The sequence below is a fragment of the Podarcis melisellensis genome (assembly GCF_964234715.1).
Source record: "Podarcis melisellensis genome assembly, chromosome: 2".
NCBI lineage: Eukaryota > Metazoa > Chordata > Lepidosauria > Squamata > Lacertidae > Podarcis > Podarcis melisellensis.
This window is the reverse complement of record NC_138529.1, coordinates 104,556,343-104,578,637: the sequence shown is the minus strand read 5'-3', so window position 1 is coordinate 104,578,637 and position 22,295 is coordinate 104,556,343. Positions and strand designations below refer to the sequence as shown.

Genomic DNA, 22,295 nt, shown 5'->3' with positions numbered 1-22,295 from the left:
TTAAAGAAAAAACTTTCAAAGCCGTTTACAGCACATTAAAACATCAAATAAAATAATCCAGAACAAAAATTCAAGCTTTAAGGAAAATATTTCAGACCCTTTTCTAAGTGACATTTTGCTTTCCCCATATATATTTCCCTACTTAATTTATATAGCAGCCCCATGGCAGAAGTACTCTAGGAAGCCAGTATGGTGTAGCGGTCAGGGTGTCGGACTAGGACCTGGGAGATCCGGGTTCAAATCCCCACTCAGTCAGCCCCCACTGGGTGAACTTGGGACAGTCACAGCCTCTGAACTTTACCTCACTGGGTCATTGTAGCGATTACCGTATTTTTCGCACCATAGGGCGCACCGGACCATAGGGTGCACCCAGTTTTTTTGGGGGGAAATAAAGGGGAAAAAATTATTTCCCCCCCAGGTGCGGGGCTGGGGCGGGGGAAGCTAGAGCTTCCCCCGACCCCAGCCCTCAAACAGGCAGCTCTCCGCAAGCAGCGGGAGCGCTCCCGCTGCTTGCGGAGAGGTCCGCGAAGCCTGGACGCGCTGAGCTCAGCGCGCCCAGGCTTCGGCATGCAGGCACCTCTCCGCAAGCAGCGGGTACGCTCCCGCTGCTTGCGGAGAGGTCCGCGAAGCCTGGACGCGCTGAGCTCAGCGCGCCCAGGCTTCGGCATGCAGGCACCTCTCCGCAAGCAGCGGGAACGCTCCCGCTGCTTGCGGAGAGGTCCGCGAAGCCTGGACGCGCTGAGCTCAGCGCGCCCAGGCTTCGGCATGCAGGCACCTCTCCGCAAGCAGCGGGAACGCTCCCGCTGCTTGCGGAGAGGTCCGCGAAGCCTGGACGCGCTGAGCTCAGCGCGCCCAGGCTTCGGCATGCAGGCACCTCTCCGCAAGCAGCGGGAACGCTCCCGCTGCTTGCGGAGAGGTCCGCGAAGCCTGGACGCGCTGAGCTCAGCGCGCCCAGGCTTCGGCATGCAGGCACCTCTCCGCAAGCAGCGGGAACGCTCCCGCTGCTTGCGGAGAGGTCCGCGAAGCCTGGACGCGCTGAGCTCAGCGCGCCCAGGCTTCGGCATGCAGGCACCTCTCCGCAAGCAGCGGGAGCCCAGCGCTGGGCTCCTGCTGCTTGCGGAGAGGTGTGCGAAGCCTGGAGAGCATGAGGGGTTGGTGCGCACCGACCCCTCTCACTCTCCAGGCTTCAGCGAAAGCCTGCATTCGCACCATAGGACGCACACACATTTCCCCTTCATTTTTGGAGGGGAAAAAGTGCGTCCTATGGTGCGAAAAATACGGTAATTAGAGGAGGAAGGTGAACCATTCACTCTGCTTACCTGCTTAAGAAAGCTGGAGAGCCCAGCCAGACAACAACAACAACAACAACAACAACAACAACAATTTATTTATACCCCGCCCATCTGGCTGGGTTTCCCCACCCACTCTGGGCGGCTCCCAACAGAATATTACAACACAATAAAACATCAAGCACTAAAAGCTTCCCCAAACAGGGCTGCCTTCGTCAGTTGTTTATTTCCTTGACATCTGGTGGGAGGGCGTTCCACAGGGCAGGCGCCACTACCGAGAAGGCCCTCCGCCTGGTTTCCTGTAACTTGGCTTCTCGCAGTGAGGTAACCACCAGAAGGCCCTTGGCACAGGACCTTGGTGTCCGGGCAGAACGATGGAGATGGAGACATCAGTTGCCAACCTTGCACCCAGAGATCTCCATGCAGTCGCAATTGGAACTGCACCAGTCACAAAAAATGGGAAATTTCTAACACCGCATGTGTTGAGGGAGCTTACACCCATATTCAGCGAAATGTGTGAACTAGCCTAGTTCCATGGAGAGTGAGGGAGCACCTTCCCTTTGGGAAAAGGGCATTTCTTCTTTCGATCACTCGTAGCCAAGTAAGATTGTTTTCCATAAACACGGTTTTAACAGTGAGTCCGTAAGTGACTGTGGAGGCCAGTTCTGGATCCACACGTCCTTCCACAGTGGGGACATTGGTTTCCTGGTGGGAGTTGATCACGATGTGGATTTGCCAAGCGTGCCTTCCTCTTAGCACGTTTTTCCCTTGTGTCCTGAGTTGAGTGTCTTCAAAGCCCATGACACCTGTTCTCCAATTGTCTGTTCTCCAACTGGAGCGCTCTCAGGCCAATGTTTCCCAATTGTTGGTGTTTACACTACATTTTTAAAAAGATTTGCCTTGAGATAATCTTTAAACCTCTTTTGTTGACCACCAGCATTACGATTTCCATATTTAAGTTTGGAATAGAGTACAGAGGTACCTCGGGTTACAGACGCTTCAGATTGCAGGCGCTTTGGGTTACAGACTCCGCTAACCCAGAAATAGTACCTCGGGTTAAGAACTTTGCTTCAGGATGAGAACAGAAATCTCGCAGCAGCGGCACGGCGGCAGCAGGAGGCCCCATTAGCTAAAGTGATGCTTCAGGTTAAGAACAGTTTCAGGTTAAGAACGGACCTCCAGAACGAATTAACCTGAGGTGCCACTGTACCATAGTTGCTTTGGAAAACCACAGGACTGCTTAGAAGTGTGTCTTATAATAGTTTTCCCCTGGGGTTGTCAATAGATGGGGCGTGTGGGTGGGGTGGGTGTGGGGACACAGGAGTCTGGTGCTGTGTCTGTTTCAGCGCAACACCCACCCTCGTGACTCCTCTGGCACATTAAAAACTTAACCAATCTATTTGTGGCTCTTACTCTTTAAAGGGGACACAAGCCTCTCTTTGTTGTTGTGGACCTGCTCTTGTGACTCAGACAGCAGCTTTGGAATGCAGAGTTGCCAGCCAACACCTGGTGAAAGGGACAGAGATACGGGCAAGGAGATAAGCCCAGTCACCTGCTAATTGCTTCAGATCAAAGAGGCGTTAAAAGCCCGGCTCCAGGGGCCAATTTGAAAGCTGGCAAGCCTTAGATCCCTTGTTTTCAAGAGGCTTGTAATCTCTTTCCGCTGCCCAGAGGCATCGATAGGCACCCTTGTCAAAGGAAGGAAGTAAAAAAATACTTAGAGAGATAGCATGCCTGTTGACCTTGGACATTGCTGTAAGGACCCCCCTCCCTCCCCCCCCCAAAAAAAACCCCAGGGAAGTTTTAATTTGCATAGGAAGATTGGTAACAAGAACTACAAAATCTTGGGCCAGCTCTGTCTGGAGGGCAACTGGAGAGAGAAGGCCTCTGTCTGTACTTTGGGGTTTCCATTGCAAAGGCGGCACAGAATGTATTTTTATGGGAGACTTGTAGATCATCTACTGGGGGGGAAATAAAACGGGAAGTTTGTCCTGAATGGCAGCCCTGTAAAAGTGAGGAGCTTTTCAGCATGGCTTGTTTTCTCGGGGTTTGGGGGGGGTGTTAATAAGCTTTTTCTAGGAAGCTGCCTTATTATTTAGGAGGTTTGGTATACGGCAGCTTCCTTTGAATCGGACCCCAAAAGAGAGAGAATGCAGAACTGCAATACAGTGGTACCTCAGGTTACATACTCTTTCGGTTACAGACTCCGCTAACTCAGAAATAGGACCTCGGGTTAAGAACTTTGCTTCAGGATGAGAACAGAAATCGTGTGGCAGCAGCAGGAGGCTCCATTAGCTAAAGTGGTACCTCAGGTTAAGAACAGTTTCAGGTTAAGTACGGACCTCCGGAATGAATTAAGTACTTAACCTGAGGTACCACTGTATGCTTGTGACAGTCTAGTAGCCTTATTCAGGACCAGAGGCAGCTTCCAAACCATCTTCAGAATGAACGTAAACACAGAAGAGGAGCCTCCTGCTCCATCAAATGAAGCCTCCCGTCCTCAACCAGATGCCTGTGGGCAGCCTGCAAAAACGGTCAGGGAACAGCAGGGCTTTCCGCTCCCGAGGTTTCCAGAAACTGGTATTCAGAAGCATTATGGCCTCTGACAGTGGAGATAGAACAGATCCATGAGGGTTAGTAGCCACTGATACAGCCTGATCCTCCAAGGATTTTTGTCTAATCCTTTAATGCCATCCAAGTTGGTGGCCACCCCTGCTCCTTGTGGGAGTGGGTTCCACAGTTTAAATATACACCGTGCGAAAAAGTACAGTGATACCTCAGGTTACATACGCTTCAGGTTACAGACTCCGCTAACCCAGAAATAGTACCTCGGGTTAAGAACTTTGCTTCAGGATGAGAACAGAAATCATTCCCCGGGGCGCGGCAGCAGCAGGAGGCCCCATTAGCTAAAGTGGTGCTTCAGGTTAAGAACGCTGGAATGCGGCACGCTGGAATGCGGAGCTAACCAGGGCAATTGACTGAGTGGCTCCGAAGCGCCCTCTCCGATTGCATGGAGCCCGGACAGCCCCGTGGTTTTCCCCGGAGCTGAGGGTGATGAAACAATCGTTGAGACGGCTAGAGCGCCGGTGGCGGAAAACTTATTCTGAATCAGACCGGACACGGGTTAGAGCTCAACGTCGAGCCTACCAAGTGGCAATGGCGAAGGCGAAGAGGGCCTTCTTCGCCGCCTCCATTGCATCTGCAGAAAACAGCAGCAGGAGACTTTTTCAGGTGGTTCGCAGTTTATCGGAACCACCTGTACCACCGGGGCCTGGTAGGGACCCCAAGATCTCCTGCAATGCTTTTGCAAAGTTTTTTGCAGATAAAATCGCTCAGATTCAGAAGGAGGTAGACTCCACCGTGGGAGCAGGGCCAGGGCGGGAGAGTGCTAGAGTTCTGTCTAGTCCTGTTATATGGGATCAATTCCAATCTGTTACCTCCGAGGATGTGGACAGGCTGCTTGGACGAGTGAAACCGACCACCTGTCTCCTTGATCCTTGCCCATCCTGGCTGATAAAAGCGAGCCGGGAAGCGCTGGGCGATGGGCTCTGCGGGGTGGTGAATGCTTCCCTCTGTGTGGGAGCCTTCCCAGACCCGCTGAAAGAGGCGGTCATTAAACCGCTTCTTAAAAAAACATCTTTAGACCCGGACAAAGTGGTGGTGGGGATGAGTGTTCAGACCCCTGGGCTCTCACTTGTGGGGTGCCTCAGGGTTCTGTCCTCTCCCCCATGCTTTTTAATATCTATATGAAGCCGCTGGGAGAGATCATCAGGGGGTTTGGACTGGGTGTTCATCAGTATGCAGATGACACCCAGCTCTACCTCTCCTTTAAATCAGAACCAGTGAAGGCGGTGAAGGTCCTGTGTGAGTGCCTGGAGGCGGTTGGAGGTTGGATGGCGGCTAACAGATTGAGGTTGAATCCTGACAAGACAGAAGTACTGTTTTTGGGGGACAGGAGGCGGGCAGGTGTGGAGGATTCCCTGGTCCTGAATGGGGTAACTGTGCCCCTGAAGGACCAGGTGCGCAGCCTGGGAGTCATTTTGGACTCACAGCTGTCCATGGAGGCGCAGGTTAACTCTGTGTCCAGGGCAGCTGTCTACCAGCTCCACCTGGTACGCAGGCTAAGACCCTACCTCCCCGCGGACTGTCTCGCCAGAGTGGTGCATGCTCTAGTTATCTCACGCTTGGACTACTGCAACGCGCTCTACGTGGGGCTACCTTTGAAGGTGACCCGGAAACTGCAATTAATCCAGAATGCGGCAGCTAGACTGGTGACTGGGAGTGGCCGCCGGGACCACATAACACCGGTTCTGAGAGATCTGCACTGGCTCCCAGTACATTTCCGAGCACGATTCAAAGTGTTGGTGCTGACCTTTAAAGCCCTAAACGGCCTCGGTCCTGTATACCTGAAGGAGCGTCTCCACCCCCATCGTTCAGCCCGGACACTGAGATCCAGCGCCGAGGGCCTTCTGGCGGTTCCCTCATTGCGAGAAGTGAGGCTACAGGGAACCAGACAGAGGGCCTTCTCGGTAGTGGCGCCCGCCCTGTGGAACGCCCTCCCATCAGATGTCAAAGAGATAAAGAATTACCTGACATTCAGAAAACATCTTAAGGCAGCCCTGTTCAGGGAAGTTTTTAATATGTAATGCTGTACTATTTTTAACACTGATTGGGAGCCGCCCAGAGTGGCTGGGGAAACTCAGCCAGATGGGCGGGGTATAAATAATAAATTATTATTATTATTATTATTATTATTATTATTATTATTATTATTATTATTATTATTATAACGGACCTCCGGAACAAATTAAGTTCTTAACCTGAGGTACCACTGTACTTTCATTTGAATCTTCCAGTGTGTAACACATGTGTAGGCAACCTAGGGGCCGGATCCGGCCCAGTTGCCTTCTAAATCTGGCCCGCAGACGGTCCGGGAATCAGCGTGTTTTTACATGAGTAGAACGTGTCCTTTTATTCAAAACACATCTCTGGGTTATTTGTAGGGCCTGCCTGGTGTTTTTACACAAGTAGAATGTGTGCTTTTATTTAAAATTCATCTCTGGGTTATTTGTGGGGCATAGGAATTCATTCATTCCCCCCCCCAAAAAAAATAGTCCAGCCCCCACAAGGTCTGAGGGACAGTGGACCGGCCCCCTGCTGAGAAAGTTTGCTGACCTCTGCACTGTTACATGTTGATGAATGATGCATTACTCTGCTTTCCTTTGGTCCACATCACGTGCTTGAATCCATATTCCAAGGTGCACCCAGATGTACTCCTGGGACAAGCCTCACATGTTTTTTCTCCTGCTTGACACTGCTACATTAAAAAATGTGGTATAAACACCAACAATTGGGAAACACTTGGCTGTGAGTGCTCAAATTGGAGAACAGCCTTTACCAAAGGTGTAATGGGCTTTGAAGACACTCGAACTCAGGACGCAAGGGAGAAACGTGCTAGGAGGAAGGCGCGCTTGGCAAATCCACACCATGATCAACTCCCGCCTGGAAACCAATGTCCCCGCTGTGGAAGGACGTGTGGATCCAGAATTGGCCTCTACATTCACTTACGGACTCACTGTTAAAACCGTGTTTATGGAAAACAATCTTACTCGGCTACGAGTGATCACCGAAGAGGAGGAGGAGAAGGAGGAGAAGCGCTTTATATGTGCTATTAACACTGTGACACCAGACGGCACTGTGGAGTCCTGTCTTTCGCCAACGTGATTTCCTGTTACGAAGTTCAACAACCTGTTTTCCTGAAACGCTTTTTTGATGTGTCTAGATCCAGCCTACAGCAGTTTCATGGTCTGAGCGCTGCCAAATAGGGAGCCGTTGCCATCAGGGCAGGACTTTGGGAAGTCAGGAGTCCCTATTCAGCAGAATGAGAATCAGCCGCCCCCTCCACCACCAAAACACTGCAGGGTATGGTCACTCCATTTTTAAGTAAGTGGGGACATAGGAAGGTGCTGTATATGGAGTCAGATCATTGGTCCATCTCGCTCAGAGGCTCTCAAAGAGTTTTGGCAAGGAATCTCTCCCAGCCCTACCAGGGATTGAACCTGGGACCTTGTGTAGCCTAGGCAGATGCTCTTCCACTGAGCTACGGCGCTTGCAGGCCAAGTAATGCGTGTTATGCCCATAAGACCAGAGTCTAAAAGGAGCCCCCACTTCCAGCTGCTGAGGCAACAAGGATGTGTTCCCTTTCCTCCACCGCCCTTACAGTGGTACTCGGGTTAAGTACTTAATTCGTTCCGGAGGTCCGTTCTTAACCTGAAACTGTTCTTAACCTGAAGCACCACTTTAGCTAATGGGGCCTCCTGCTGCTGCCACGCCGCCGGAGCACGATTTCTGTTCTCATTCTGAAGTAAAGTTCTTAACCCGAGGTACTATTTCTGGGTTAGCGGAGTCTGTAACCTGAAGCGTATGTAACCTGAAGTGTATGTAACCTGAAGTGTATGTAACCCGAGGTACCACTGTATTAATGTTTCCATGACTCGCAAGAACCACATAAAGCAGGCGCCTTTTGAAGAACATGGAAATGTTCCTGAAAGTCTACCCTGTCCGTTTAGCTCAGGCAAAAGTTCCGATTTGTCCTATGCAACCTGTTGGCTGGGATCTTCTTCAGCTTTTTAATTTTACTCATTTTCCCGGCCCCACAGACAAATTCAAAGCCAGTTTGTAGTTGCAACACAGTTGGTCCCATTGAAAGCATATTCAGACCTCCAAGTTGCCTACTTGAACTGTCATTTCCCAGTTCTCTCCTCTCAAACTGGAAAAAAAAGAGACAAACCAGCAGATGGTCCGAACACCCCTTTTTCGTAGCTTTCCCTTCTGTGTGACCCTTGGACCTTCCTTAGCAGAAGCACAAACTCCTCATTTTTGCAAACAGCTTAAATGTGCAACATGCCAGACTGGGAGGAGGGGTGGGGGGTGAATGCCATTATAAATGGAATTTAATATCAAAATAAATAGCCGAGCAAGGAGGGAAAGAAGGCCTCTGGGACTGGAGGGCAAACCATGAATCTCCAGTGTTTTCTGGCTCTGCGTTCTGTGGCTCCAGCTGCATAGTTTAGAACACAAAAGTGGCATGTGTGGAACACAGACCTTGTTTAATGGCGTGTTTATCCTGTGGCGTGTGAACGTCAACCTTGGCCATTCAGCCCTGGGAAGGGACTTGCCATTAAAAAGCTCGTATCGGGCTGTGCATGTTTTGTTGTGCCAGTTCCCAAATCACTCCGTTCAGCTTACGAAATGAAATGCCTGTCGGTTTCCCCCATATATACACACATACCTCTCCGGAGGCAGTTTGAGCTTGGCTGGTTTCTCACAGTTCTGCTTGCATTCTTCCGAGGCATATAATGCTAATTCTGTGCTCGCTTTGCAAGCGAGCCTCTCCTCCCGCACAGGTTAGCTCTGGAAACCAGCTCCCCAGCGAATTCCGCAAGCTCGCTTTTGAGTCTATTTTCAACATGCGGGGAGGGCCAGGAAATCCAGACACTAGACAGAAAGTTCAGCTCTGTCCCTTCCACTGGAAATCGTTTGGCTTGGCTCACTGTGGAGGGTTGTGGTGTGAGGTTCTGCAAACAGGAGTGTGTGTGTGTGCGTGTGTGTGCGTGTGTGTGTAATTTGGGCGACAGGGAATCCTTCATGATGCCTGTACGATACTTTCTTTTTTTAAAAAAAAGCATGCATAGTTTTAAAACCTTTCTGGAACCTGGAAACGGCTGCCACTGCTTGTCCTCACTTCTCCAGCAGTGGTGGGGGTACCTGGGGCAGCACCCCTTGGATTCCGCTGCCTAAGGCAGCTTCCTCAGTCTGCCTCATGGATGGGTCGGCCGGCCCTGGATATGTGTTTCGGGGGTGGAGAAAAGTTTAACCCTGACCTCCCTGCAGTGCTTTCTGCCGAAATGTTGTCTCTGCAGCTGTTATTTGCCCCCCCCCCCCAATTCTCTGTGTTTGCAGCAAACAGCACCTCCAGGAGGGAGAGCTTAAAAGGAATAATTTGCACGGCAATTTCCCCAAGCACTAAGTGAAGTCAAACACACACATCAAAAGTCACACCTGCCTGAATGCTGCAATCCAGTTCTCCAACCAGTGTTTGCATATAAATGCATACTTTAATGAAGTGTGCATAAAAATGAAGATTGGTTTGAAGTTTTTAAATTATCGTATTAAGGAAAAAATTGGCTTGCCAAAATGTGTTATGCTGCATATAAAATTGTGTTCTTTAGGAGAAATTTGCACCCAAACGCTGATGAAGTTTCGTGAGGATTTTTTTTAGAAAACTGTTGTTGTTGTTTTTTTGGGGGGGGCAGCAAATTGCTGTAAAATGTGGAGGAGTGAATTTAGGATTGGAAAGAGAAGTCAATTGAGAGAGTCCAAATTGACAGATGTGCCTGTTCTTAATCTGGAGGTCCACAGCTTGAAAACTAGTCTCTCTTATGTGCAAATGATTGGCAATTAGGCAGGCGTGTCCGGTTCTAAAGGTGGCCGAATTGGAGAAGAGCAGAGCAACGGTTGGGTTGGAAGGAGCTGCAAAACAGTTTCCCGGATAGTATTGTTAGCATTAAAGGGTATATTAGTAGAGTGTAAAGTTCTTGGGGGGAGGGACTGCAGCTCAGTGACTCGTAGTTTTGCAAGCAGAAGGTTGCAGGTTCAATTCCTGGCATCCCCCCCCCACCCTTTTTTAAAGGTTTTCTTAGCAAGTGATGTGATAGATCTCTGCCTGAGATCCCCAGGGAGCTGCCGCCAGTCGTAATTGACAATGCTCAGCTAGTTGCCAAAGAGCCCCATCTGGTCTTAGGAAGCTTCCTATTAACCTTAGTGCTTGAAGCCCAGAGGTAGAATATCTGTCAGAGCAGGACATAATGTTGGGCACAAACTGTACTTCTGACATCATGTTGTTGGGTTCCTTGTGGTACAAGCTGGCTTCTCGTCAGAAGAATTAGCTTCTGCCAGGTTGCAGGAGGAAACCCAATGCAGCAGCAACAAACTGAGTCCCGTTGTTGCCCGGAGACCGGGGAACAAAAACCTGAACTGGAAAGATCACTTTCTCTTTTTCTTTGCAATACAGTCATACCTCGGGTTGAAGTAGCTTTGGGTTGAGCGTAGTAACGGAGCGCATTACTTCCAGGTTTCGCCACATGCGCAGACGCTCAAAATGACATCATGCGCGGAAGCGGTGAATCGTGACCCACAGACGCGGGTTGCGTTCGCTTCAGTATGCGAATGGGGCTCCGGAGCGGATCCCGTTCGCATCCAGAGGTACCACTGTATCTGCTTCAGTCTATTGATGTCGAAGAAAAGGAGGAGGAGGAGTTTGGACTTGATATCCAGCTTTATCACTGCGCATGCGCGACCGCCGAAACCCGGAAGTAACCCGTTCCAGTACTTCCGAGTTTTGTCGGTCCGTAACCCAAAAAAACGCAACCTGAGGTATGACTATTCACCTGGGCTGAATCTGAAAGGACAAATCTACACCTGAGTTACTGTGCACCAGGAATTGTACTAGGCTTTTTGTTATTGCTTTTGTTAAACCATTGGGATTCTACTGCTTGCAAATCTCTCTCTCTCTCTCTCTCTCTCTCTCTCTCTCTCTCTCTCTCTCTCTCTCTCTCCAATTTTCTGTTTTACAATTTAAAATACTCATTTTGCATCCTTAAAATATCAATGACTTCCCTTCTTCTCTTTCCATGGTTCATTTTACATATCATAAATCTCTGCATATTTTACAAAAACTATGCCATTCGGTATTCCATTATTTCATCCTTCAAAACTTGTTCACAGTGTTTAATTTATCTTAATGCTGCCAGCGTTTTCAGCAGTACACAATTATTTCCATGTGTATAAGGTAAAGGTAAAGGGACCCCTAGGGACGCGGGTGGCGCTGTGGGTAAAACCTCAGTGCCTAAGACTTGCCGATTGTATGGTTGGCGGTTCGAATCCCCGTGGCGGGGTGAGCTCCCGTCGTTCGGTCCCAGCTCCTGCCCACCTAGCAGTTCGAAAGCACCCCTAAGTGCAAGTAGATAAATAGGTACCGCTTTATAGCGGCAAGGTAAACAGTGTTTCCTTGCGCTGCGCTGGTGCTGACTCGCCAGAGCAGCTTCATCACACTAGCCACGTGACCCGGAAGTGTCTTCGGACTGCGCTGGCTCTCAGCCTCTTAAGCGAGATGAGCACGCAACCCCAGAGATGGTCACGACTGGCCTGTACGTGCAGGGGTACCTTTGCCTTTACCTTAAAGGGACCCCTGACCACTAGGTCCAGTCGTGGGGTTGCGGCGCTCATCTCGCTTTACTGGCTGAGGGAGCTGGCGTACAGCTCCCTGTGGCCAGCATGACTAAGCCGCTTCTGGCGAACCAGAGCAGTGCACGGAAACACCATTTACCTTCCTGATGAAGTAGTACCTATTTATCTATTTGCACTTTGACGTGCTTTTGAACTGCTAGGTTGGCAGGAGCAGGGACCGAGCAACGGGAGCTCACCCCATCACGGGGATTCGAACCACCGACCTTCTGATCGCCAGGTCCTAGGCTCTGTGGTTTAACCCACAGCCCCACCTGCGTCCCTTCCAAGTTGTGCATATTCTAGTGCAAATCTTCAGTCGATCTACCAGTAGATCCCAGCAGACCCTCTGCTGTTCCCAAGTTCTGCTGTTCCAACACTTTATGTATTTGTGGTTTATATCAGATTATTTCAACCAACCTCCCAAATGTTGGCTGGCTTGGAATAGCTTTATTCTCATCTTCTTCTTTCTCTCCCTCTTCCCAAAAAAGGATACTTTGGATGCCTACCCTTGTGGCTCAGACCACACCCCCAGTCCAATGGCCAGCCGTGTGCCGCTTGAAGCAGAGCCCATCTTGGAAAAGCCGGACGCCCGTCTGACCGCCGTGGCCGTCAGCATTGAAGATGGGCACACTGTCATCTTCCTGGGAGACAGCAAAGGCTGCCTGCACAAGGTAGGAGCGAGGTGGGCCTGGCCTGGGAAGGAGGGGTGGCGCCTCATGGGGCTGTCACTAATACTGGGTGTCCCATTATTATTAAGCGCAGTTGTGTGGTGTGCTTGAAACAAGCAAGGCAAGGTTTACATCGCATATCTTGTCTCAACAAAGATTGATCCGCAGATCAGGAAAAGTGTTTATTACGTAATGTGTGCATGCCGGTACAGGCTATGCATGCTCAGATGCTCTGCAAATTGGATCGGGGCGGAGGGGAGATGAATTTTGCAACCTCTGCAAATTGTGGAAAGCGCACCAGTATGTGGGAATATTATTTGGTTCTTTTATACAGTTGATTGGATGGGTCCTAGCAGGAGGGATGCAGACTCAGGTTTTATATAGGGATGCAAGTGTTGCTGTGGTCTAAACCACTGAGCCTCTTGGGCTTGCCGATCCGGAAGGTTGGCTGTTCGAATCCCCGCGACGGAGTGAGCTTCCATTGCTCTGTCCCAGCTCCTGCCAACCTAGCAGTTCGAAAGCACACCAGTGCAAGTAGATAAATAGCTACCACTGTGGCGGGAAGGTAATCCCCATATTAACAGATTTCAGTCCTTAATTTGAAGGCTTTGGTGTCCTCTTTTTTGCGGGGTGGGACACCTAGCCCTGCCTTTTTCTTTAGCCTTTAGGTGTTTATTGTTGTTTCCCAAAGTTTTTAATTTAAGCTGCTTTGAGTTGTAAGAAAAGCAACTGAGAAATAAAGCAAACCATCACCGTTACTCCTGACCTCTGGCTGTTTGGGGCTGATGCGTGTCCTGGCTTGCCCTTCTCTTAAACCAGGGGTCAGCAAACTTTTTCAGCAGGGGGCTGGTCCACTGTCCCTCAGACCTTGTGGGGGGACTGGACTATATTTTGGGGGGGGGGACAGTGTCACTCAGGTTACCTCGCTGGGTGGGATGGGAATGACCAAATTCCTATGCCCCACGAATAACCCAGAGATGCATTTTAAATAAAATAAAAGCACACGTTCTACTCATGTAAAAACACCAGGCACACCCCACAAATAACCAGAGATGCATTTTAAATAAAAGGACACTTTCTACTCATGTAAAAACACACTGATTCCCTGACTGTCCGTGGGCCGGATTTAGAAGGCGATTGGGCCAGATCCGGCCCCCGGGCCTTAGTTTGCCTACCCATGTCTTAAATCTACAATCTACCAGTCTCTTCCCCTTTTCCCACTTAGCCTGACCTATCAACCCAATGGGCATTTGGGAGCTGTCCTTCAAAAAAGGCAATGTTCGGTGCTCACAACTTTTCCCTGTCAACTGTTGGGCCTCAGTGCCACCTAGTGGCCTTCTTCCAGAGTCAGCGCAGGTGGCAGCTGTCCCCACAATGTGTCCCAGCTCCCGCCAGAAGCAATTGCTGCCTTTTGCACTTTTGCTGGGTGGTGGCTCCTTGTTTTGGTTTTGTGGCAGTTGCCACAACCAGGAGCTGCTAACTTTCCAGGCAATGTTCCTTTAAAAAAAAAAAATTATTACTTTTCCAACAGTTTAAACACTACAAAAACAAACAAAACAACAACAACAACAACAACAACCAATTTAATACAGTACAATACAATACAATACAATACAAAAACAGAAACACTACATAATAACACATTAAACTGACCAAACAAAACAAAGACAGTTTAAAACACATCAAACAATTTCAATATCTTATCTTTCATTCACTTGTTTCAACGACCTCCTCACACCTCCCTTTTTGTGTTCCACTTCTGTTAATTGTTTCAGCAATTCCTTTCCATCTTCCTCTGTTTTCTGACCTATAATTATCCTAATATATTCTAACCTTATTTTTTCCTTTAATACACTAATAATCTCTTTGTACTTAATTCCTTATAACATTTCTACTAAAGCCATATAACTTCATTCCAACATTTTTCTAACATTCATTAATTTTGCAGTATTTCTGTAAATGAGGATGTGAGGGCGATATGGCTGCGACATCTGTCACCCCATTGATCGCCAGGGTTGATTCGGCTGATCTGGCTGGCTAGGCGGGTGTCCCCTTCCTCCCTCACCGCTTCATGTGCGACCCTCCCGAAGCTGCGCGCTCGGTGGAAGAGGACGACCATCCCAGATAGAAGGAGTGTACCGTTCTTCGGCCAAGGGTATACGATAGCTGCGCTCCCCTGCTAGAACCTCCAAACGAGCTCAGGCAATGTTCCTTCCAGTGTGTGACTGAGCGAGATAACCTGAGGGACACTGTCCCCTCTTACGTCCCTACCAACCAGCAACTTCCCTGGGTTTTTCAGTTTGCATTGCCATCATATTTTGGAGACGGTTGCCCAACTCCATTGTGGAACACTCAGCCTTATTCATTTAATGCAGGGCTTCCCAAAATTGGGCATCTAGCTGTTTGTGGACTACACTGGTTCTGCTATCTAGGGGTGATTGAAGTTGTAGCCCAAAGGCAGCTGGAGACCCAAGTTTGGGAAACCCTGATTTAATGCGACCGCCAGCAAGGCAATCTCTTCCCTTTTCCCTTCTCTCCTCTGATGCAATGGCCTGATACTTTAGAAGCGCCCCTGTTTTCATTCCCTTTCTTTGCAAGCTGTGCACGCTCGTCTTCTGCTTGAATATGCTTTTAGAGCATTGTTGTTGTTGTTTAGTCGTGTCCGACTCTTTGTGACCCCATGGACCAGAGCACGCCAGGCACTTCTGTCTTCCACTGCCTCCTGCAGTTTGGTCAAACTCATGCTGGTAGCTTCGAGAACACTATCCAACCATCTCGTCCTCTGTCGTCCCCTTCTCCTTGTGCCCTCCATCTTTCCCAACATCACTCTTTTCCAGGGAGTATCTCTTCCTAATCCTTTAGAGCATTAGGAGGAGGCAAACAGCAGTCATTTCCCTCCACGCAAGATGTCAAGCTTTCTCTCTCCCTCATCCCAATACTTTGTGGAGAAAATACTGTGCTTTGGGAGCTTGTGGTCTTTGCTTAGAAGTAAAAATGGCGTTTGGTCCTTGGTTTGGCTTGCAATGCAGAAAGGCCTTAAGAGACAGCAAAGGCACTCAGTTTGCCTGGTTTATTCTGGACACATTAAATGAAGGTTTCTGCTCACTGAGCGCGATGAATAGATTTACCTATTACCTCAGGTTACAGACGCTTCAGGTTACAGACTCCGCTAGCCCAGAAATAGTGCTTCAGGTTAAGAACTTTGCTTCAGGATGAGAACAGAAATCGTGCTCCGGCGGCAGTGGGAGGCCCCATTAGCTAAAGTGGTGCTTCAGGTTAAGAACAGTTTCAGGTTAAGAACAGACCTCCAGAACGAATTAAGTTCTTAACCTGAGGTACCACTGTACTACTGAAAGAATCTTAGGCTGGCAACAATGGCGTCCTTCTCTCCCTCCCCTTGAATTTGATACCTTTCCCCATTTTCATTTGCCGCCTTGCAGGTGTACTTGGGACCAATGGGAGACGCCAACCTGTATGCTTCTCTAGTGATCCAGCCGAACAGTGCCGTGAGTGGAGACCTCCTCTTCGACCTGCCCAAGAAGCACCTGTATGTCATGACTCAGTCTATGGTGAGAGCAAGTGAAAGTCCCTGCTGTGTATGGCTGCTGTCGGCCATTTTGGACAAGGCACAGAACACCTGGGGGTGGGGGGTGGGATTTTGTTTGGCGATTTTCTCTTCCTGAGCCAAGAGGCGGACACATATACTTTTAAAATCCTCTAATTTTTCTGATGCTGAGAATGCCCTGCGGGAAAGGCACTGCTGTTCTAGTTGGCCGCAGTGATCGAAGATATCTCTCCCCTCTGGGCCTTTCTCATGTGGCCTTGTAATAATAATAATAATAATAATAATAATAATAATATATTATTTGTATCCCGCCCATCTGGCTGGGTTTCCCCAGCCACTCTGGGCGGCTTCCAACAAAGATTAAAAATACATTAAAATGTCACACATTAAAAACTTCCCTGAACAGGGCTGCCTTCAGATGTCTTCTAAATGTCAGGTAGTTGTTTATCTCTTTGACATCTGATGGGAGGGCGTTCAATAGGGTGGGCGCCACTACCGAGAAGGCCCTCTGCCTGGTTCCCTGTAGCTTTGCTTCTCACAATGAGGGAACAGCAGGACCTCGGCGCTGGACCTCAGCATCTGGGCAGAACAATGGGGGTGGAGACTGGTTAGTCTGCTTGCCTCCTTCCACTCTGCCTGCCCTGCAGCTGTGGGGGAGGCTGCGTGCAATCTGTTTTTTCTGTGCGGCGTCTTCGCACAGCTCCATTTTTGCGCAGGCTGCACAATGTTACACAGAAGGAGCACAAGGCGCAATGTTTTGCTGGTGTTAAAAGAATGGGGGGGTATTACTTCAATCGCCGCGTTCCTCCTGTGTAACATTGCGCTGCCCGCGCACAAAGGCCCGCACGGCCAAAACGGACTGCCTACAGCCTCCCTCCCAGCTGTAGGGCGGGCAGAGTGGGAGGAGGCAAGCAGAATACGGAGGCCATGTGGGAAAGGCGAAAAGTGCTAAAAGAAATTTTTAAAAAAGCTTCACCACTTCCCCCCCCACCCAAAAAAGCGCAACTCTGCCCCCCCCCAAAGCTCAGCGGGAACAGCTGATAGGCAGCCTATTAGATGCCCGCGGCTGTTGGCCTCTAGGCAATCCCCCCCCCAAAAAAATTTCAACAAGTCAGGGCAATTTCCCCCCATTTTCAATGTACAGTCATACCTCGGGTTGAATGTGCTTCGGGTTGAGCGCGTTCGAGTTGCGCTCCGCGGCAACCCGGAAGTAACGGAGTGCGTTACTTCCGGGTTTCGCCGCTTGCGCATGCACAGACGTTCAAAATGACGGCATGCGCGGAAGCGGCAAAATGCAACCCATGCACGCGCAGACACGCCATCATGGCTTATGTTGCGTTCAGGATGCGAACTGGGCTCCAGAATGGATCCCGTTCGCATCTCGAGGTACCACTATATTATTCCTCCAACAAATGAATTCTTTCACCTGGAAACCTGATAATATACACAAACAAACAAATAAATCAGTCAATCAATCTCCAAATGGATTCCTTGAGAGGCTGGGTAAAAAATCTGATGGTCAAAAAAAGCATCCCGCCAAAATAATACAGTCATGTAGAACAACTGGGAATTGCTGAGATCCTCATGATACCGTAGTGGTTCTTGTGGGCTTTCAAGCACATTGATGGATTTCTCTCCCTTCGTCCCGCAGAGAATAATTGGGGAGAGCCTTCTGACACTCTTAGAATGTTGTGACCTCCTTTGAACTCGCAGCACAGAGGAGGATGAAAATCCATATCTATTTATAGATAACAAAAGCTCCGGCAGTCATGCTAATATCCCAGAGGGATCATGAACATCTAAAGGCCCTTGAGTAATGGAAGAGAAAGGCCTTCATTCATTCATTAACAGTTGTAAGATGGTTATGAGACTTGAGAAGGGGACCTGGTTCCTAAGCGTGCTTTCATTTAATTTATTTTACCTTGTTTGAGCCCTACCCTATTGTATCCCGAGGGTGCAAGGTCAGTAGCAATACTTAAGCCCAATCAGGCCCATAAGATGGGTGCGTTTTTATTTATTATTTATAAATAAATTGGATTTATATATACTGTCCTTCATCATACAATCTCAGGGTGTAGGCCAGCCTTTCCCAACCTGCTGAGCATAGCTGTCAACTTAGATTTGAAAGTAAGGGGCCAGCGGCCTCGAAAATAAGGGATCAGCAGCCAAAATAAGGGATTTTGCTATTGTAGAGAGTTGCATACATTGGTAGGATTGACAGATGCTGTCAATCCGGCATGAGGCGGCTGTGGCGGCGCCCTTCTGCGTCCCTCCCCATCCCCTCCTCTTCCTCCTCCCTCAGGCCGCCTCCTCAGCCGCCGCTACCGCCTCTGGGCTCGCGGGCGGCGTGGGCGAGAGTCTCTCTCCCTCCCCCCCCCTCGGGTGGGGAAGGGCCGATGGAACTCCTTGTGCCAGGACGACGGCGCCAGTGCGCTCTCTCGCGGAGGAGAACCCCAAGCTGCTGCTTCTCTCCCAAGCCGGGCGAGCATGAAACCTGGGAGATTTAAGGGACATCATCAATAAGGGACAGCAGTGGGACACGGCGCTGGGATAAGGTAGTTTCCCGCCAAATAAGGGACGGTTGACAGCTATGCTGCTGAGTGCTCTCCAGATGTTTTGGACTACCAACTCCCATCAGTACCAGGTTAGAGGAGGCCGGCGTAAGCAGCGACATTCCAAACGTTGCATCCTGCAGCGCAGGGATAGGCGACGTGATGCCCTCAGGGTGTTGCCCGACTATGACTCCCATCAGCCCCAGCCAGAGTGGGATGATAGGAGTTGTAGTCCGGCAACACCTAGAGGGCACCTCATTTGCGTGCAGGTGAGCGCCACCAAATCAAAGCATCTCAGTTCCTTTCCTTCGTGTGCGTTTAACTCAACCGCATCTTTCCAATCGTAAAAGTGGTTTGGACAAATAAGAAGGGCTTCCTGACAAAAAGCAGACAGCGCAGCGGGGAGAAGAAAAACCCAGCAGATGGGAAGTGTCCGTTAAGACAAAGAGGCTGGGCTGGCTGCTCTGCAACCCAGGCTATCTTAAGCATCTCCCCCAGCAGCGTGTCATTTATCACTGTCTTATTCTTTTATGCGCCTTCCACCAGGTTCCCGCTCACGTGACCGTGCCCTGTCCAAGTCGATTGGGAATTTCAAACCTTGAGAGGCTCCCTTGGCTGTTCCAAGCCAGAGCTGCCCGCTCCCCTCCATCTCTAATCCCAGAGGCAGCATAATCATCCCTTCCGGGCTTGTCGTCTGTTAACTCCTTTGGTAATTTTGCCATCAGAGGCAGGCAGCCCTGGAGGGGCGTATGTTCCATATAATTAAAACCAGAAATGCAGCAAATGAAATTTCAGGTTATTTATGACCGATGAAACCTGAAATGCTGCTTCTGAGTTATTTTTAAAGCATCCAGTTCCAGAAATAGAAGCATTGTCTACTTTTCCTTACCGCAGCAAAAAAAAAAATGTTTCGCAAAATGAAAGAGAAACAAAAAGTAATGTTCCAACATTGCTAAGAATGGTATGGGGTTTTTTTTCTTTAATGGGATAAAGAAAAATAATGGGGTATCGTAATAATGACAAAATTAGCGTACGGCATAAGATGGGAACAACCACCAGGTAAGTTCTTCGAATGTTGGGCTTTATTGGTCAAGTTTCAGAACAATTTAAGTACCAAGACGCAATATGGCCCTATAGCATTTTTCCTTTTCTGTCATTCTGAAACATGGCGCACAGGAACCTTTCTAATATATTGTACTGGACAATGTTTTTAATGTAAGATGGCGACAAGCAGAGCTGCAATGTTTGGGGAGTGAAAAATAATTTTTAAAAACTGCTCCCCTGGAACACATGACGATTTATGGAAGGCTGCTTCTATTTCATGCTGTTAGCGCTGGAGTAATGTTCTGATTTTCTTTCCTTCAAAGAGTGTGGCTCTCTTCCTTGGTTCTTGATGTACTTTCTTGTATCTCAGTTTTATCTGGGAAAACAATGAGATGGAAACGCTGAATGGCTAAAAAGGTGTTGTGTTTCTTAACAAGGCAGTGGTGCTGGTGGTGGGGTTTAGTGGTTGTGTATGAACTTCCAAATCCAAAGCCTTGTTGTATTTAGATGAGGAAGGGGGGGCTGCCTCCCCTCCCCTTGGGGGGGTTTCCCCTTTTTTAAAAAAATAGGGAAATCTGTATGCCAGTTTAAGAGCTCATGTACTTATCCCCTCCACCCACAAATCTGGGAGGGTTTGGGAAGCCTCCCTGACTCAGTCCCAACCTGTTGTCTTCTCTGCTATGGGAGTACCAACAGTGGGGAGGATGGACAGCCCCAGAGATTTACACAGCTGCAACAAAGAGGCAGACTTCCCGATCTGCGGGTGCCAGTTGACAGGCTGCTCTGTGGCTCTGCCTTTTCAGGTGACCAAGATCCCCATATTTGAGTGTTCCCAGTACCCCGACTGCGAGTCGTGCTTGGCTCTGAGGGACCCTTATTGTGGCTGGTGCGTCCTTCAAGGAAGGTAAGACCCGGTTTTAGAACGCAGTGGCCACTTGCAGGCAAGATGCTTCCTGCGGCAGCAAGAGGGCTGGTGCGGTGGCAGAGGGGGAGGGCAATGGCTGATTTAGCTATTATTATTATTATTATTATTATTATTATTATTATTATTACCACCCGTTTTTCCTTAACAGGACTCAAGGCAGTTTACGGATAAAAATAACAACTGCTGAAAACATGGGGGTGATTAAAAAACAAACCTGGATAGAATTAAAACTATAGACATATATAATCCCAGGGTTGTGGGTTCAAGCCGCACATCGGGTTAAGATCCCTGCATTTCAGGGGGTTGGGCTAGATGACCCCTGTGGACCCTTCCAGCTCTACAGTTCTATGTTAAAATGGATGGAAACCTTGCAAGTAATCGCAATAAAAACAGCATGGCACCAACCCTTTCATTAAAAGCAGTCTGTTCCCGAAAGCCTGTTTTCCCCTGCAAATCATGTGTTCTCTACTGTAATATATATGAATGGAATCCGTTCCGGAAGTCCATTTGACTTCCGAAAACCAAGGCACGGCTTCTGATTGGCTGCAGGAGCTTCTTGCACTCAATTGGAAGCCGTGTTGGACGTTCGGCTTCCAAAAAACATTCACAAACTGGAACACTCACTTCCGGGTTTGTGGCCAAAACATTTTGTTTGGGAGCCAAAACATTTGAGTCACAAGGCGTTCCAGAACCAAGGTACGAATGTGTATACACACACACACACACAAACACACACACACACACACAAACACACGTATGTATGTTAACAGAGCTCTTTCACGGATGCAGTAATTTTGTTAGGAAATCAATTTTATTAAGAATTTTCAACATACAGTACAATACAATATAAGCCAACGTGTTTTTAAAAAATGTAACATTAGCAAATATCTGGCCCAAGACAGGAGAGCACACGTGATTCCTATTCTGTTCTAGCCTCTGCCTCATTGAAACACAGTGCTATACTCAGGCCTTGCTGATGGGTTTCACACAGGCCTCTAGTTCAGCCTTTCTCAAGCTGTGGGTCCCCAGATGTTGTTGAACTACAACTCCCATCACCCCTAGCTAGCAAGGCAGAGCTCAGGGATGATGGGAGTTGTAGTCCAACAACATCTGGAAACCCACAGATTGAGAACCAGTGCTCTAGTTGGTCCTCATGAGAACAGGATACTGGACTAGATGGGCCTTTGACCTGACCCAACTGGGCTCTCTTATGTTCTCAATTCGAAACTGATCACTCCATCAAGAGTTGCTTGCAGTCGCTGAAAGAGGACTGCAACTTGCACAAATTCCAGGGAGAGACAAGCTTGTTTGGGGAGTTAAAAATTTCCTAGTTTGCTTCAAACTGGCTAAACCTGCCTCCAAAACCCTAGTTTTTTATGCTTGGGGCGAAGGAGAGAGGAGTTGTTTCGGCAGGCCACAGGGGTTAAAAAGGAGGTGGGGAACACAATGATTTCTTCTGCAGGGAAGGAAGGGAATTGTTTCCTGTCCCCCGGAGGAGGATCACAGCGGAAGCAGCCACCCTGGGGAGTGCAGGCCGGGGGCTCGGATTTCTGCCAGCTGGTGGCTGAGGCTGGGCCAACTGGCCAGGGGGCAGAGAGGGCGCTGGAGGAGCAGAGATTGACACTTGGGATTGAACGAGATTTAAAAAAACCAAAACCACACATGCTAGTTGGGTGGATTATACCTTTCTGAGCCACAGAGCTGCATTTTGCCCGCTAACGTGGACAGAAAATTGCAAGAATGTCCACGCAAAGTGTGCAGTCACCCCCACAGAGCAGTCATAGGTGTGCAGTTTATGGCGAAGGAACAACAAATGAATTGTGTTGGGAGCTGTCAGTCTGCAAACACCTTAGGCCAGGGATGTGGAAGCTGTGGCCCTCAAGATGTTGTTGGCCTACAGTTCCCATCAGCCCTGGCCACTGGACATGCTTGCTGGGGCTGATGGGAGTTGGAGTCCAACAACAT

At 49.0% G+C, this 22,295-nt stretch overlaps 1 protein-coding gene across 2 annotated transcripts in view; it reads left to right on the top strand.

The window, feature by feature from the left end:
• Nucleotides 1-22,295, top strand: part of PLXNB1 (plexin B1) — a 158,876-nt gene that overhangs the window by 64,218 nt on the left and 72,363 nt on the right. For both annotated transcript variants that reach the window (XM_081901288.1, XM_081901287.1), the window contains 3 exons: nt 12,065-12,247; nt 15,685-15,813; nt 20,209-20,309. In XM_081901288.1, the coding sequence (XP_081757414.1) occupies nt 12,065-12,247; nt 15,685-15,813; nt 20,209-20,309 (413 nt within the window). The remainder of the gene's footprint in view (nt 1-12,064; nt 12,248-15,684; nt 15,814-20,208; nt 20,310-22,295) is intronic.